Below are 19601 nucleotides of genomic sequence, written 5' to 3'. Positions count from 1 at the left end.
TCTGTGAACTTCAGCAACTTTCTTGGGTCCCATGACTATACTGTACGTAATTAAGTTATGTAGTATACTAATTAAGTTCTCACACAACACGATAAAGTAGTACAACAAAATCGCTAACACGAATTTACGTTAACAAACGAAACCGTATAGGTGAACGAACGAATTCCGCGTGTGTATGATAACGCTGGTGAGAAGCAATGGCTGAAGAAGAACGCCGCTACGTACGATGCATGATGGGATCATGGGAGGGATGCTGACCAATAGGAGAGAAGGATCTCAAGGCGGTGACTAGCATCAGGAACCAATGGGAGAGCGGGACGATGGTGGTAAGTCTACTCAGTTGGCGGTGCGCAAGTTTCAAAAATGTTATCAGTGGTCCAGGCGATTCTCGGACTTCACAGCAACAACCTTTCGTATCTTGAGCAATTTTCGTATGTAGAGCCGTAAAATTTTTCGTATTTGCTTTCGTATCTCGAGTTTTTTGAAAGTTGAGCCTTTTGTATCTCGAGGTAGCACTGTATATATATAAAACAAAATATTTTAGTCATGATATATATGTGTGTATATGTGTATATATATATATATATATATATATATATATATATATATATATATATATATATATATAATATATATATAATTTTTCTTTGATTAAACATCTCCAACTATGGTGTATATATATATATATATATATATATATATATATATATATATATATATATATATATATAATATCTATATATACAGGCGGTCCCCGGGTTACGACGGTTCCGGCTTACGACGTTCCGAGGTTACGACGCTTTTTCTTAAATATTCAATGGAAAAATCCGTCCTGGGTTACGACGCTTGTTTCCGAGGTTACGACGCTGACGCTTCCGACGCTCCGAGTTAACGACGCTTTTAAAAAACGCATACTATGATAAAAATCCTTTATAGTTTAGCACAGTATATTAATAAAAATAAGTTTCTGGTTAGATTACAACAAAAATTTTGAGATTATGATGATTTTCGACACTTTTTATGTTGTATTTTTCTATGTTTTTTAGTGACGCCTCATATGCGGAACTAGTTTCCGAGCGAATGAATACATACTAGTTTACATATAACAGTCCAAAAGCGCAAATAATGAAAAAATCATTGCTTGTTTCCAGTAATAGTAACAAAACGAAGTTTCTGGTTAGATTACAACGCAAATTCCAAGTATCCAAAGAGAGACATTATCCAGTAATTTGCATACTATGATAAAAATCCTTTATAGTTTAGCACAGTATATTAATAAAAATAAGTTTCTGGTTAGATTACAACAAAAATTTTGAGATTATGATGATTTTCGACACTTTTTATGTTGTATTTTTCTATGTTTTTTAGTGACGCCTCATATGCGGAACTAGTTTCCGAGCGAATGAATACATACTAGTTTACATATAACAGTCCAAAAGCGCAAATAATGAAAAAATCATTGCTTGTTTCCAGTAATAATAACAAAACGAAGTTTCTGGTTAGATTACAACGCAAATTCCAAGTATCCAAAGAGAGACATTATCCAGTAATTTGATCTGAGAGAGAGAGAGAGAGAGAGAGAGAGAGAGAGAGAGAGAGAGAGAGAGAGAGAGAGGCGTCTTCAACAGAGAAGTGTTCGTTTCGTTAAACGGCCTCTGACTCATGCCAGTAAATGTTTTGTTGATACTAATAATATAAGCCTATTTAAAGATACGTTTACTTTAATTAGTCTATATGATACGTAAATAGTAATCAACTGTTCTTGTAGCCCTCAATATTTGGCAAAATCGAAGTATCCAAAGAGAGACATTATCCAGTACGTAATTTGATCAGAGAGAGAGAGAGAGAGAGAGAGAGAGAGAGAGAGAGAGAGAGAGAGAGAGAGAGAGAGAGAGACGCTTTGGCAACAATGGTCTCGGGGGTTTTTATAGCTTCCTTCTGCTTGATGATCGTGGATATTGTAGAAGGATTTCGACCATACTCGTTTGCCAAATCGACGATACGAATGCCACGTTCATGCTTTGCTATAATTTCATGTTTTGCTTCCATCGAAATCATTTTCTTGGGTTTTTTCTTATCACCTGCTTTGTCTTTAGCTTTGAGACCCATGGTTAATAATAAAAATAGACAAAATAACACGAAAAATAGGCGCAAATACAACGAACTAAACAACGTGTTAACATGCAGCACCAACAAACAAACAGACTGAACGCCATTTATCGGTCGCCTATACAACTAACACTCATCGCAAAATCGTATCTCAAATATTTCGTTGTATATCAAAGCTTGTATTTTCGCAAATTTTCTGTTATATCTCAAAACATTCGTATATTAGGGCAATCGTATGTCAAGTTTCCAATGTAATTTGATCAGAGAGAGAGAGAGAGAGAGAGAGAGAGAGAGAGAGAGAGAGAGAGAGAGAGAGAGACGCTTTGGCAACAATGATCTCGGGGATTGACGTAACGTTTATTTTCTGAACAGATAGGACAGAGAAGTGTTCGTTTCATTAAACGGCCTCTGACTCATGGCAGGAAATGTTTTGTTGATACTAATATATAAGCCTATTTAAAGATACATTTACTTTAATTAGTCTATGTGATACGTAAATAGTAATCAGCTGTTCTTGTAGCCCTCAAGATTTTGCAAAATCACTCCAGGTTGTACATAAAACTTCAAGAATGTAGTGTCACCAGAGGATTACAATAGTTTTTACCTTCAAGAACCAGCATTCTTTTATGAAAATAACTCCAGGTTGTACATAAAACTACAGGAAATGACATGTAGTGTAACCAAAGGATTACAAGTAAGGTTTTTATAACTTTTTATTAGTTTAAGACATATTTCCAAGCGTCGTTCCGGCTTACGACGATTTTCGGCTTACGACGCGTCTCAAGAACGGAACCCCCGTCGTAACCCGGGGATGCCTGTATATATATATATATATATATATATATATATATATATATATATATAAATATATATATATATATATATATAATATATATATATATATATATATATATATATATATATATACTATATATATATATATATATATATATATATACATATATATAGATATATATATATATATATATATATATATATATATATATATATATATATATAATTTTCTCTAATTAAACATCTCCAACTGTGGTATATATATATATATATATATATATATATATATATATATATATATATATATAGATATATATATATATATATATATATATATATATATATTATTATATATTGCTACTTTCAAAATGCATGTTTCCCCTCTTTGAAATGTTATGTAGATTGCGTAACATTTTTTCAGATTTCTATAGATAGCTTAGAATAGGATGTTTTAAGATGTGTGTTCAGATTTCGCATTACTTAATGTAAAAGAATATATATTTAACGTAAAAAGAGAGAGATCTCCGTTTGCTTCCCTACGCTGTCAGCGCGTTTGATAGCGAGCGAGCTCGACTTCTGCGTTGTTGTCAAAACATGTCAATCTTATTGTCGCCCAACCTCCGTCTCGTTCGAGTCGGGTACGTCTTTTTTTTTTTTTAACAGACTCGTCTGGTACGTGTATATCTTTGTCAAGTCCCACGTGGGTATTGCACATTTAGTATGTGAGATTGCATCAGATTTCAGAAGATTCGAGAAGCATTCGTGACTAGTACGTTTTGAGACATCTGCTCTGTCATTTCCATAAAGGAAGAGATTTCCATTCTATCTTGAGACATTGAGGCAGTCAGTTCTCTCTCTCTCTCGCTCTCTCTCTCTCTCTCTCTCTCACTCGACATCGAGATTATATTAACGTAACGTAAATTTGGTCACTCATAACTTGTGAGAATTTTATATTTGATATTTATTATTATTTAGTTTCTTTTGTGGAATCTGAACAAACATTTCGTAACGGCGCCTGGTTTTTTTTTGTGAAAGTGTAATATACAAGCTGCAGCAAAAGAGAAAGAAAGAAGTTGGTATACCAAAAAAGGTAAAGAGTGTTATATTTTTATTAGTTGCAACTAATAATGGATAGGGAGTGTGTTTAACTAATAATGGATAGGGAGTGTGTTTAACTAATAACGGATAGGAATTGTGTTTAACTAATAACTAAAAGTTAATGGGAAAAGTGTTTGGTTAAGTTTACGAAGGTTTGGTAAAAACTGTTGGTTACAGTGTTTTTGAGTGAAAAAGATTTACACTTTTACACATTGCTGATTTTTTTTGTGTTTGTGTCTGTTCCATTGTTTGTGCACTTATTCATTTTCTTATTGAAGTGTGTCTTTTTGTTTTATATTTTCATTTGCATTCACAATTTAATTGACTTAATTATTTTCATTGCTTTATCATTGCACATTTAATTAAATTTAACACTTGTGAATTAATTTGCATTTACTTAGAATTCTTTTCAAGTTTTATTATTGTTTAACACTTGTGAATTAATTTCAAATTTTCAATTATTGCCTAACACTTTTGAATTTTGATTGAATTAATTTTCTTGAATTTTGTGATAAATTAATTTTGATTTAATTTTACTTAATTTGATTCAAGAATTAATTAAACTTTACTTTGTTTTCAAGTAACAGTAATTTTCCCTGATATTGTGAATTTCACTTATAAATTTTGAATTTAATAATAAATTTTTGTATTTAAAATTTTTATAAGTGTTTTCTTTATATTACACCAGTATATGTGATTATGATTATATTGATGATAGGTAGAAACATAGAGTGGTAATTGATTTGCTTTCCTTCAAGTAACTTGAAGTGACTTAGAACCAGGGAAGTACTTAGACTTCTGAGATCAGGGAAATACTTAAACTTTTAAAGTTGTTGAAGGAGTGATGCCCTTTGGTTAATTTAATTACTTACAAGATTACCTCACACCTGTTTTGATGAACTTAGTCTGATTTTCTGCAATACTGGTAAGTGTTAAGGGATCACTGTTGCCTTTAGTGTATTCAGTCGTTTAAACGTGTTATGAGGGTTCAGGTGTCTGGCTTTTTGTGAGGTAATATTTGATGCATGGTAACCAGATATTTGGCACTTCGTAACATTGTTTAATGGTGCCCAGAGACCCGGGAAAGCAGATTTCATTATCACTCTAGAATATACTGGTGGTGTTAGGAATATGTTTTGTTAGGAGAGTGACCATATAATTTTGTTTTGCATTTATTGTATTGAATTGTAAGTTGATAACTTAGAAAAAAATGGCTCAGTTCAATGTTCAGGAATTTTTAGCAGCCCCCTCCATCCAAGTTTTGTCTGAAACCACTCTGTCTAGAGCACAGTGGAGCGCTTTAGCAGAGGCATGTGGTGGTTTTGTGTCTACTAGTATGGTAAAGGCACAAATAAGATGTATTGCTATGGAATCATTGATAAACTCTGGTAGAATAAATGATGAAGATGAGTTAGAATTGGCTCAAGAGTTGTTGAATGTAGCATGTGCTGATCTCATAAATAAGCAAGCAGAAAAGAAAGAGAAAAGTGATGCAGAGTTAGAGCTTAGACGCATTGAAGCAGAAGAGAATTTGATTAAGCTAAAATTGCTTGCTGAAAGAGAGAGAATGCAAGCTGAAAGAGAAAGAATAGACAGGGAAAGACAAGAAAGAAGAGAAAGAGAAGAAGAAAGCAGCAGAGGAAAGACAAGAAAGAAGAGAAAGAGAAGAAGAAAAAGCAGCAGAAGAGGAAAGAGAAATTGCAAGACATGAAAGGGAAATGGAATTAATAAGAGCTAGATCCACATTACCTGTAACACCGTCTAACCCTAACCAAGGTAATCAAGACCTTGTGTATTTGATGTAGTGAGAGTACAGAAGTTAATCCCTAAGTTTACTGAAGAAGCTCCAGATGAGTTTTTTGATCACTTTGAGAAAGTGGCTTCAGGTATGGGATGGCCAGAGGATAAATGGTCAGTTTTGCTACAAAGTGTCTTAATTGGTAAAGGGAGAAGTGCTTATCTAGCTTTAACAGCTGATCAGTGTAAAGACTACAAGGTACTTAAACACAGTGTGCTACAAGTTTACCAGATGACCCCAGAGTACTACAATGAGAGATTCAGAAATTTGAGAAAAGATGAGAAGGGAACATTCTTAGGTTATGCTTACAAAGTGAGAAGGTGTTTCAAACGTTGGGTAGAAGCTGCTAAAGTTAAAACTTTTGATGAGTTAGAAGAGTTACTTGTTCTTGAACAGTATCTTAAGGGAATTCCTGAACATATAAGAGCTTATTTAAGAGAGAGAGAAGTGAAGAAACTTGACAAAGCTGCTACCCTTAGTGAAGATTACAATATAATCAGTAGCAAGCGTAATTACAATATCAAGTACCAGAGTCAACAACGCCCAGGTTTTAAGTCTTTTCCAAATAACAGGAACAAATTTAATGGGAAACCTTCAAGTGATACTACCAAGAGTACACAACGTAATACAACTCAGCAACTAATGTGAAATCCTCATCCAGTTTTTCAAGACAGTTACAGAAACCTAATGTTGTCTGTTTCAAGTGTGGATGAATAGGACACTACAGTCAAAAGTGTTACCGGAATCAACAGCAGTCAAAACCAGTTGGTCAAGTTGTAAAAGGTGACCAGGTGAAACAAACTACGAGGTTCAGTGTGGGAAAGAATCAGACTCCAGAGAAGAATGAAACTAAACAAGCTGAATGTTTAGCAACCAGTGGAAATGTTACCTCAAGCAGTGAGTGGCTAAGCAGTGTGGAGGCTTTTAAGCCATATATCTATGAGGGTATGCTGTCAACTCAAGAAGGAAGTATGCAGGTACCAGTCAAGATATTACGTGATACAGGGAGTAACCATAGTGTGGTAGTACATGGTTCTCACCCTCAGTTGGAGAAGAGTCTCACAGGAGATTAAGTTATTTTGAAGGGTATAGGAGGAGCGGAAGTAACTCCTATATGCCGCTTACACCTGTCATGTGAATTGGTGACAGGGAATGTTGATTTTGCTGTAAAGGACTCACTAGCTGTGGAAGGTATGCATATTCTGTTGGGGAATGAAGTTGGTGGTGTGCCATTTATTCCTTGTCCTGTAGTGACAGACAAACCATTGAGGATTAGTCCTACAGTAGAGTTGGAGAAGAATAACCCCCACCTGTTTCCTAGTTGTGTAACTACCAGAAGTATGAAGAGGACTACAACTGTAAGTGAAGAAACTGAGGATTTACACACCCAAGAAGGATCAAGTGAAGGATCTTTGTGCTTAGAAGAATTATTCCAGGGAAGTGAAGTTTCCCATAGTGCTGATCAAGAAGAGATTTCCCAAGAAGATGAAGAAGACGACAACGACGAAGAAGAAGAACCTGATGTTCCTGAAGAGACTCCGAGTAGTCAAAGTGTTACTGAAGACAGTAGTGAAACTACAGTAGCTGAGTTAGCAGATATTGAGAATTCAACCCTTGAAGTTGGTCAAGTGACAAGAGAGAAGCTGATGGACTTGCAGAAGAAGGATGCATCGTTAACTGATTTGTTCTTCAGAGTTGTTGATCGAGAAGAGATGCAACAAACTTCTACCTGTTACTATCTGAAGGAAGGTTTGCTGATGAGGAAATATAGACCTACAGATATACCAGGAGATGCTGTATGGGGCGAATATCATCAAATTTTGATTCCATATCCATTGAGAAAGCAAGTGGTTGCAGTAGCTCATGAGTCTGGATATATGGGAATCAGGAAGACTGTGGAGAAGATCATGAAATATTTTTTTTGGCCTGGCCTTCACAGAGATGTTAGCAGGTTTTGTCGTTAGTGTCATACCTGCCAGATAGCTGGAAAACCGAATGAAACCATCAAAAAAGCCCCCCTACAACCTATAGAAGTTAGAGGAGAACCCTTTAGCAAAGTGATTATAGACATGGTTGGACCATTGCCGAAGACAAAGAAAGGAAATGAGTATTTGTTAACATTAATGTGTCCTGTGACAAGGTATCCAGAAGCAATCCCTGTTAGAAACATATCTGCCAAGATAGTTGCTGAAAAACTTGTGGAGTTTTTCTCAAAGTTTGGAATACCAGAAATAGTACAAAGTGACAGAGGAACAAACTTTACTTCAAAGTTATTCCAGGATGTGATGAATTTGTTAGGAGTGAAACAACAGTTATCCACTGCCTATCATCCAGAAACTCAAGGTGCCTTGGAAAGGTTCCACCAGACATTGAAAAGTATGCTGACAAAGTATTGTTCTGAGTCAGGAAGAGAATGGGATGTTGGTTTACCATTAATGTTGTTTGAAGTTAGGAGTGCTTATCAAGAAAGTATGGGATGTTCACCTAATGAGATGATTTTTGGAAGAGAAGTGAGAGGACCGTTGAAGATTCTTGCAGAAAATTGGGAAGAAAATCAAGAGGAAAGCCAAGCAGAGTATGTGAAGAACTTAAGGAAAAGGTTGAAAGAGATTAGAAAATTCTCTTTAGAAAACTTGAAAATGAGTCAAGAGAAAATGGTAAGGAGATTTGATGCTAAGGCTAAGCTAAGAAGTTTTAGTGTTGGTCAACAAGTGTTAGTGTTCTTACCTGTCAAGAGATTTCCCCTCTCTAATAAATTTCAAGGTCCTTACAAGATAATTCAGAAGTTAAGTGATAGAACTTATGTGATTGAAACACCAGAAAGAAGAAGAAAACAAAGGAGGATACATGTGAACCTCTTGAAACCTTATTTCTCAGAAACTAAAACTGAAATTGTGTCAGTAACCCAGACAACTTTATTTACAGAAGATGATGATGGCTACGAATTGGGAGCTGCAAGCAAGATGAATAATTCTTCAATTTTGGAAAATTTGGAGGATAAACTGAAACATCTGAGTGTTGAACAAGGTGAAGACTTAAGTGACGTAATTAGAAGTTTTCCAGAAATTTTTTCAGATGTGCCTAGACGTACTGATCTGACCAAGCATGAAATCAAGATTCAAGAAGATGGAAAACCTTTCAAAGAGCCTATCGCTTATCACCGTATCATCGAGATGTTTTGAAGAAAGAAGTTGAGTATTTGCTGCAACATGGATTAGCAGAACCCAGTTCAAGTCACTTCAGTTCTCCATGTGTGTTAGTGAAGAAACCAGATGGTTCATTTAGGATGTGTACTGATTATAGGAAGCTGAATTCTATCAGTGTGGCTGATAATTATCCTTTGCCTCTTATAGATCAGTTACTTGATAATATTGGGCAAGCCAAGTTTGTTTCCAAGATAGACTTGTTGAAAGGATATTATCAAATTCCCTTAGATGAGAATGCAAAGTTGCTGTCAGCTTTTATTACTCCATTTGGACTGTATCAGTATACTGTTCTGCCGTTTGGTCTGATGAATGCACCCGCAACATTTCAATGAGTGATGGTTCAACTGCTAGGATCAATAGAAGGAGTAGGTGTATACCTAGATGACATCGTGATTTACTCTACAACGTGGGAAGAACATCTGAAGATTCTGAGGAAAGTTTTCAAGAAACTACAAGAAGCAGGATTAACAGTCAACCTAGAGAAGAGTGAGTTTGGAAAGGCAACTGTACAGTATCTTGGGTTTGAAGTTGGGAAAGGCCTTCTTGCTCCAGTAAATGCTAATGTAGAAGGTATCCGTAAGGCTACCCCACCTACTACCAGGAAACAGCTACAGAGATTTTTGGGGATGGCTGGTTTCTATCGTCGTTTCTGCCCAAATTTCTCAGCCGTAGTAGCTCCCTTGACAGACTTGACTAGTCCCAAAGCTAAGTTTATTTGGACTCCAGAGTGTCAAGAATCCTTTGAGAAGGTAAAAGCCATTTTAACTTCAAGACCAGTACTTCAAGCTCCAGACTTCGACAAGAAATTTGTGATACAAGTTGATGCGTCAGACTGTGGTGTTGGAGCTGTTCTACTTCAAGAAGATGAAAATAATATATACCATCCTATGTGCTTCATGTCTACAAAATTGAAAAAACATCAGAAAGTATATTCGACAATTGAAAAGGAAACTTTAGCCTTAATCACTGCATTGAAAAAATTTGCAGTGTATGTGAACAGACCTAGGAATGAAGAAATTCTAGTTATGTCTGATCACAATCCACTATCATTTATCCAGAAAATGAAAAATCATAATCAAAGACTGACCAGGTGGTCTTTGTGCCTGCAACAGTATAACTTAAGAGTGCAGCACATTAGTGGCAAAAACAATGTAGTTGCTGATTATTTATCTCGTTGCGAATCATTGGATTCAACACCGTGATAAAAAATCTCCTGGGGGGAGGTATATTATATATTGCTACTTTCAAAATGCATGTTTCCCCTCTTTGAAATGTTATGTAGATTGTGTAACATTTTTTCAGATTCCTAGATAGCTTAGAATAGGATGTTTTAAGATGTGTGTTCAGATTTCGCATTACTTAATGTAAAAGAATATATATTTAACATAAAAAGAGAGAGATCTCTGCTTGCTTCCCTACTCTGTCAGCGCATTTGATAGCGAGCGAGCTCGACTTCTGCGTTGTTGTCAAAACATGTCAATCTTATTGTCGCCCAACCTCCGTCTCGTTCGAGTCGGGTACGTCTTTTTTTTTTTTTTAACAGACTCGTCTGGTACGTGTATATCTTTGTCAAGTCCCACGTGGGTATTGCACATTTAGTATGTGAGATTGCATCAGATTTCAGAAGATTCGAGAAGCATTCGTGACTAGTATGTTTTGAGACATCTGCTCTGTCATTTCCATAAAGGAAGAGATTTTCATTCTATCTTGAGACATTGAGGCAGTCAGTTCTCTCTCTCTCTCTCGCTCTCTCTCTCTCTCTCTCTCACTCGACATCGAGATTATATTAACGTAACGTAAATTTGGTCACTCATAACTTGTGAGAATTTTATATTTGATATTTATTATTATTTAGTTTCTTTTGTGGAATCTGAACAAACATTTCGTAACAGCGCCTGGTTTTTTTTGTGAAAGTGTAATATACAAGCTGCAGCAAAAGAGAAAGAAAGAAGTTGGTATACCAAAAAAGGTAAAGTGTGTTATATTTTTATTAGTTGCAACTAATAATGGATAGGGAGTGTGTTTAACTAATAATGGATAGGGAGTGTGTTTAACTAATAACAGATAGGAATTGTGTTTAACTAATAACTAAAAGTTAATGGGAAAAGTGTTTGGTTAGGTTTACGAAGGTTTGGTAAAAACTGTTGGTTACAGTGTTTTTGAGTGAAAAAGATTTACACTTTTACACATTGCTGATTTTTTTGTGTTTGTGTCTGTTCCATTGTTTGTGCACTTATTCATTTTCTTATTGAAGTGTGTCTTTTTGTTTTATATTTTCATTTGCATTCACAATTTAATTGACTTAATTATTTTCATTGCTTTATCATTGCACATTTAATTAAATTTAACACTTGTGAATTAATTTGCATTTACTTAGAATTCTTTTCAAGTTTTATTATTGTTTAACACTTGTGAATTAATTTCAAATTTTCAATTATTGCCAAACACTTTTGAATTTTGATTGAATTAATTTTCTTGAATTTTGTGATAAATTAATTTTGATTTAATTTTACTTAATTTGATTCAAGAATTAATTAAACTTTACTTTGTTTTCAAGTAACAGTAATTTTCCCTGATATTGTGAATTTCACTTATAAATTTTGAATTTAATAATAAATTTTTGTATTTAAAATTTTTATAAGTGTTTTCTTTATATTACACCAGTATAAGTATATGTGATTATGATTATATTGATGATAGGTAGAAACATAGAGTGGTAATTGATTTGCTTTCCTTCAAGTAACTTGAAGTGACTTAGAACCATGGAAGTACTTAGACTTCTGAGATCAGGGAAATACTTAAACTTAAGTTGTTGAAGGAGTGATGCCCTTTGGTTAATTTAATTACTTACAAGATTACCTCACACCTGTTTTGATGAACTTAGTCTGATTTTCTGCAATACTGGTAAGTGTTAAGGGATCATTGTTGCCTTTAGTGTATTCAGTCGTTTAAACGTGTTATGAGGGTTCAGGTGTCTGGCTTTTTGTGAGGTAATATTTGATGCATGGTAACCAGATATTTGGCACTTCGTAACAATATATATATATATATATATATATATATATATATATATATATATATATATATATATATATTTTCTGATTTGATTAAACATCTCCAACTGTGGTATTAGCAAAATTGTTTCTAAATAAAGCAAAATCAATAAATCATCTCCAACTATAAACTTCTGAGATAACTTGTCTACTGGAGCCAGTTTCTGCCTCAGCTTCCTGACAGACATGAAGAAAATGTACATGCCTGGTTTCTCCAGGTGTCATAGTGATTCCATTCAAGTCTTCAGTGAAGCATCGTAACCAAAGAAATTACATATCAAATTTTGCTAGTCCTCAAAATCTTTCAGAAACAACCTGTCTACGAGAGCGAGCTCTGGCCTTGGCCTCCTGGGGGACACAGAAAAATGCAAATCTCAGTTCCTCAAGATGTTAGTAGCTCCATTTCAGCTTCTCCATGGAATCTTTGGTAGCGATCAGAAGGTAGGCTCTGAATTTGGTGCCTGTGACCCTCATGACCGCTACAGGACGATGGATGGGTCCTGCAACAACCTGCAGGACCCTCTGAAGGGTGCTGCCTTCAGAAGATTCAACAGGATTCTGTGGCCAGAGTATCATAAAGGTTCGTGTAACTAGCAATATATGTTCTTTTGTAGTTACATTTGGCCCCACATGTGTTACCCTTTGCCATTTACTCCCTTTTTCTGTTGTCTCTTATGCATATTTGTTTGTCTACTCCAATTCTTATATGTTCTTTTACGAACAAATCCATAAGCCTCATCCAAGAAAGGGTCCAGAAATGTGTCTCGGTGGCCTGATTAAATTACTTTGTAAGGACAATGTTCTACATCAGCTGATGCCACAATTTCCTTAACAGGAGTCTCGCATTTACGAAGAGATACAAATGGCAAGCCGCTGCCCAGTGCCAGGTTGGTTAGCACTACAATCAACACGATGAAAGTCAGCCCAGAAAACGGTCATCTATCTGCTTTCCACATGACGTATGGGCAGTTCCTAGACCATGACATCACACGAACACCTGTGATGAGGGTTCTACAGATGGAAAATGGTAAGCATTTGCAGTCCTGGATATTAAGAGGTATGCAGAGAACTCAAAATTCTTGCTAAAAAGACAAATGTAAACGTAGCAATTCGAATCACGATTTGTTGCTATAAAGAAACAATACTGAATAGACTTTCAAAGGAGTCATGATAAACAAAAGTAAATAGCAAAATATATAATTGCTTTCATGAATTATCTATGTGACTGCAAAGGGTGACATGTATACACGAATGAGAAAACTGAAGTAGTTTACTTGTGGGACTCAAACCAGTGGCCAAACATATGTACATTTGCCTACTTGATACAACAATCATTTTACAACATAAGCTTTCCGATATGTCTACAGTACAGCCTAGTTCTAAAGGAAAACATACTGTTGTGTTACCTATGATGGTATCACTTGAATATGTTTAATGGTATCTTCAAGTACTTTACCATAAAACCTCGAAATGATAAACTTCAATTTTTTTCTATATTCATGCAGTATTGAAGCCCACGTTTGCTTTGGGAGGTAACAGGAGAACACATTTCCTGTCACTGTATAACTTGTAAAATGTTTGGTTGTAAGGTGAAGATGGATACCAGACAATTTACCCATGAAACACTCCTCAGGTAGGCTTCACAAGGAGGGAATTTTTATATTATTCTAAAGGTACCATATATTTGCTGGAGATGAACGTCCTCCCGTGAATTTGAGTACAAAAAATGGAAATGCAATTAAAAACATTATGGACATAGCTAAACCCATTTATAATCATCTCATACCAGTTAAAACATCCAACATGCAAACAACCAAGGACCATCATTTTCCTAACATATTTCTTCACTTCAAAGGAACCACCACAAATAATGGGCTCCCAATCAAGTGTTGTGACGAGAGGTTGAATGGAATGGCTGAAAATCTAGAAGATTTGGGGTGCGCTCCCATAGATATTCCTAAGAAAGATCCCTTCTACTCAAGCTTCAAACAAACGTGTATGGAGTTTGTGAGGTCCACGCCAGCCCCCCGGTGTACCCTGGGTGAGGAAGCAATTTACGATCTTTTGTGAAATTGAAAAGAGTATCATAACAATAAAGAGTCCATACTTTGCATAGTCCTTCTAACAAAGATACAAACTAACTGTTGTTGACGATTAAGCTGCCTTAGGAAAGAATGGGTTTTTGCTACACACACACACACACACACAAACTAATTGAACCATATGCAATCTTCTTAAAAAAAGTAATGGCAATAACTATTTCACAGGCCCGAGAGAACAAATGAACGAGCAATCTGCCTATCTGGATGCGTCCCAAATCTACGGAGTGAAGCCAACCACCCCAGGCAATGATCCTCTGAGAGCCAATGTTGACGGCCTTCTGCTCAATCACGTGAGTTTCCTTGATGGAATATATCCATAGCCTATGAAAGTATTGTCAAGTGGATTGAGATTGCTGGGCATACCCATTTGCCAATTTCATGAGTTAATCTGATATTATTCAGAATTTATTTAATAACTAATGTCATTAATTAATCAATGCTGTAGGCACTACAGTCAGCTCACGAAGTATTGACGTAGTTTCTTTATTCATTGTCCGTTATGGAAATATTGCCATATGCAGGTGCCAGATTATTTACATATAAACAAAATTTCCTTTCAAAGATGTAAATACTTAAAATAAATTAAATTAGAATCGAGTAGACTTATTCAATGTATCAAAGGCAATTATTTTGCAAAGTAAGGAAAATATTTTACCCACGACTCCACGAATTGTAATTTTATTCTTGACTCAAGTTTCGTGACAGTACAAGCATTTTGAAGTGGGCTTTCTTCCGGTCGAGTCTTAACCCAACGTATCGTACTGTACTGGGGTGTCGTCATTTCGTCTCCTGATTTTCACATATGATTGACCTAAGTATATTTTCAGCACGATACTCTCTCGGATACGTAATGTGAATGAATATTTAAATCGACAATATCTATACTAATCTGCCATGTTCTCCTTTGTTCTTATCCTTTTCATGATAGCTAAACATAATTTACTCAGACCTAGCTATCCCAAGTGTCTCATCCAGACACGTTGGAAAGCTGTGGGAGCCAAAACTGACGAATGCAATAAGAAAGGCTTACTTTCACAAAAACTTTCTTGGATTGATCTTTCTGTAGCTGGCTATTGATTTGTTCAAGATAGAAATTAATTAAAATTAGTTTTACATGTATGGCTAGAGCTACTACCAAAAGCATATTATGGCTAAAAGGATAAGAAATATGAAAGATGACTTTCTCGTTGAAGTCTATTTCAGATATTTATTTTTACAATGAAAACCTACTGCTTTAACCAGCGGTTGTTCTTTGATAGCCGGAACAATCATAAAGGGTGTAACACGAGTGAATGCAAATATTTTGGGGAATGAAAGATTAATTTTGAGCAGAAAATATTTTATAAACATGCTTTGGTTGTCGGTGAGGGGAATTTTAGAATAACCGGTATTATTAGTGATACTTTCAGAGATGGAGTTCGTAGCAAAAAGTCGGGTCGAGTAGCCTGAGATGTGGGGGGGGGGGGGGGGGGTGGGGGGGGGGGGGGTTAGGTGCCGTACAGGAGTGATTGAGGGATTATGCCGATGTTTAATAAAGTATCTCCCAATTAAATGTATTATTTAGATATTTTGAAGAAAAAAATGCATGCATCATTGAATCTGGTTCCCTCCCTATCCTTGGTATTCACTAGACACCGATAAACAAAGCAAATAAAAAGTAAGCCTAACTGAACATCTCATCCATCAAAGTAAGTCTGCTTATTCATTAGACACCCATCAAAGATTTCAAGCGTATTTTTAAAAATCTCTCCCTTGTCACTGGTTCAACAATATCGTGACGAGGCGTTAGAATTCAAAATTCACAAATGAATGTTGCTAAGCAACAAAATTTACACTATTATATTGTCTTGCTCTCTTGTGGTGCTTCGAGGATTTCCACCTATAGGCCCATGTTCTAAACTTTGCCATTCACTCTGCCGTTCTCTAAACAAATTACTTGTGGCAGAGTTTCATAATTTTTCGTTCACCTGCCTGACCCACAATTCATACCTTATTAATGTGTTTTTCTTATCGAAGATGGAAGAAATCGTATGTAATGACGTTAAAAACAGTCACTGATATCTTTAGAACATCGTGTTATGTTATTGCGTAAAACTATTTCCCATATAGGGAAATTGACGTGGACGAAACAAGGTGATAAAGAGTCACATCACAACCACTGACATACTTACTAGGTAGACTAGTAGTATCGCATAAACATAGTCTTATTATAAATTCAATATTAAGTTGAAGATAGTTGAGCGATTACATTTGTTAAATTTTACAGATAACACTGGAAACTCGCAAAATGCTATAAAAGAAAACAAAATTAAAACAGTGTGAACCATGCGACCTCACACTATTTTCCTTACTTTGCCAAATAATTATCTTTGATACGTTGAATAAATCTACTCAATTCTAATTCAATTTATTTCAAGTATAAAATCTTTGAAGGGGAATATATTATCTATTTACAAGTAAATAATCTGGCACCAGCATATGGCAATATTTCTATACCAGACAATGAATTAAGAAATTACGCCAACAGTTCGGTAATCTAGCGCATTGTCAACTGGTGTTAGTCAAGGTGTTTACTCTTGACTTCTACAGGCAAAGTTATAGTCAGCAGGTCTCGCTTACAGATTCGAACGTCTGCTATCCCTCATCCCTTCCCTCTCCCTAGCTCCCTTTCTCTCACACTTTATTGCTGTTTTTCTCATTTCTCCCCCATTACTTCTAAGTAATTTACAATATGAAATAAAATACCGTTTTCCATGATATTTTTCAATACCAGCAGATAATTGGAGAGTTCACAACGAAGAGGATAGAGAGGTTTGACATAATGATCATGACAATGGTTAATTTTTCCCAATGTATTCTGTTTATAGTATCCTTGGCGTGTCAGGTAATACCGTAATGCTAAAGGGGTTCTCTGTATGTCGGCTGCAGCAATCGCACTATAAAATTTAATATTCACAGAGTAATTGATGAAGACGAATTTTCCATCGCTGTCATGGCCGCCATGTTACTTTTCCGCGTCGTTGCAGAAATGAATTTGCAATACGACTTCAAACCATATAAAAAAGGAGAAAGCTAACAATAGGTTAAGGATCAATCTCAATAGAAAAGTGAGACGGCCCAGAGCCTTCGAGGATGAATACTGGTCCACAGAGAACATCCACAAACCTGTAGATCCCGTCATTATCAACATCGACAGTGATAACGAGGATTATTCGTTCCTTGATAGTGACGAAGACTGTGAATAAAGTTCCTGAGATATTCTCAATTGTTTTCATCTCTTTTCAGTCTATGATAATACTTAATACACGCTAGAGAGAGAGAGAGAGAGAGAGAGAGAGAGAGAGAGAGAGAGATGATTTCATAATTCATTTACCACTCTAAATAATACTGTTAATTATAAACTGGGTCGTCGGTTAAACTGTGATTTAATTTTGGTTACCTGATTTTCACGGGGTGATACTTAAGTAAACATGTCCGTTTTCTTCAAGATCCACTTGTGAACTAAGGTAGGCTGGAGAATTCCTGCCATTCAAATTCATAAGCAACAAATATATTCAGATTATATAAGTCATGAAATCTATTGATAAATATTCATCACCTTCAATTTTGGTCTGTTGCCGTCAAGGAATAAAAACCGAGCAACTCTTCAATTATGTCAGTTTGTGATGCTGCAAAATAAATACAAACCTGTAAAAGACATGAAAATTTATTTCTTAACTGATTATGAATGAGGCGAAAATTGTATACCCCCTTTATAAAAAAAATGTTAAATGCCTGAAAAACGGATAATAGGTAACGCTTCCATTAATGATAAGTTATATAATTCAAGAGGCAAGAAACTCAACTTATTCACTGAACTCAGTACGGTACAAGAATTAGATCCTTATTACTGGCGTTAGATTAGTAGAAACGAAATGGCAGTGTGATATGAATACAGAAACACAGATATACAATTATATTATGATAGTGGTTTCCCCCAAATCATACCCAGTTTCTATTTTTTTCTCCTTTACGGCAATTCACCTGCTAAGCATTAAGGAAGTAGACAAAGCTCCTCCTCCTACTTGGGGGATTTTGGGGAAGTGGGGAAACCTTGGTAAACAGGGTGAAGGTCATACGTCATACGCTCTTTAGCCTAATCCCATTTATATAATTTAAGAAAATACAATAACTATATTTAAATGAACCATTCAAGTTCACGTGATATAATGGGCAGGAAAGGGGCGGGGGGCGGGGGGAGACGGGAAGGCCAGGAAAGTGGGTTGAGGGAGGGATGAGAAGGGGAAGGGTAAGGGAGGGATGTAGGGAGGGACGGAATGGGAGTAAAGCACGTTCAAAAGCATAGCTTGGCAATGCTTGGCAACACTTTGTAAGTCAAGGGTAAACGCCGTAACTAACACCATTTGACAATGCGCTGTTACCAAAAATTAGGGCGAGATGTCTTGTACACTGTGTTAAAGTACCATTTCGATCAAATAATTAGTTTGAAAGATATTTGAGAAAAACGATGACTCGCCATCTCTGAAATGAATATTTAAAAATGATTGTTAAAAAACAGTAGGTAATTTATTCACAGGAAAAGCAGAGGAAAACTAAGATACCATAAGGGTCAAGAAAAAACAACCAGTTTGTTCCGATTCTGTATCGATTTGAATGCCTCATTTTTGCACTTGTTTTCAACTTATCATATTATTAACTTACTTGCTTTTCTTTTGTACCATGAATGCAGTATTCTAACTTTGTGTCAGCATTCCTTACCTGTCACAATGAGTTTGGTTATAGATTTATTCATGTCACTAGCAGGGGTGTAACTTAACGCTGAAGTGCTAATTAGGCTTACCAAATATCTAATCTAGAAATCCAGAAGATCACGCGCTCACACACAACACAAAATGTGTTTTTACTTATGCATACCAGCTTCCTTAAAGCTGCTGCTGTTTCTCTTGTTTTTTTATTTTAGTATAACTTTCTCAATCAAGGTGATATATATATATATATATATATATATATATATATATATATATATATATATATATATTTATATGTATATATAATATATATATATATATATATATATATATATATATATATATATATATATATATGTATATATATATATATATATATATATATATATATATATATTGTTACAAAGTGCCAAGAATCTGGTTACCATTTATCAATTATTACCTCACCAAAAGCCAGACACCTGAACCCTCATAACACGTTTAAACGACTGAATACTCTAAAGGCAACAGTGATCCCTTAACACTTACCAGTATTGCAGAAAATCAGACTAAGTTCATCAAAACAGGTGTGAGGTAATCTTGTAAGTAATTAAATTAATCAAAGGGCATCACTCCATCAACAACTTTAAAACTCTAAGTATTTTCCTGATTTCAGAAGTCTAAGTACTTCCCTGGTTCTAACTCACTTCAAA

General features: G+C 35.4%; 1 protein-coding gene across 1 annotated transcript in view; it reads left to right on the top strand.

Moving 5' to 3' along the window:
• Nucleotides 1-12446: 12446 nt before the first annotated feature.
• LOC135216595 (chorion peroxidase-like) overlaps nt 12447-19601 on the top strand; it is a 32589-nt gene continuing 25434 nt past the window's right edge. The window contains exons 1-4 of the mRNA XM_064251974.1: nt 12447-12639; nt 12895-13086; nt 13915-14100; nt 14327-14451. Of these exons, the coding sequence (XP_064108044.1) occupies nt 12447-12639; nt 12895-13086; nt 13915-14100; nt 14327-14451 (696 nt within the window). The remainder of the gene's footprint in view (nt 12640-12894; nt 13087-13914; nt 14101-14326; nt 14452-19601) is intronic.

Source organism: Macrobrachium nipponense, chromosome 6 (assembly GCF_015104395.2).
Source record: "Macrobrachium nipponense isolate FS-2020 chromosome 6, ASM1510439v2, whole genome shotgun sequence".
NCBI lineage: Eukaryota > Metazoa > Arthropoda > Malacostraca > Decapoda > Palaemonidae > Macrobrachium > Macrobrachium nipponense.
This window is presented reverse-complemented; position numbering and strand designations above follow the sequence as displayed.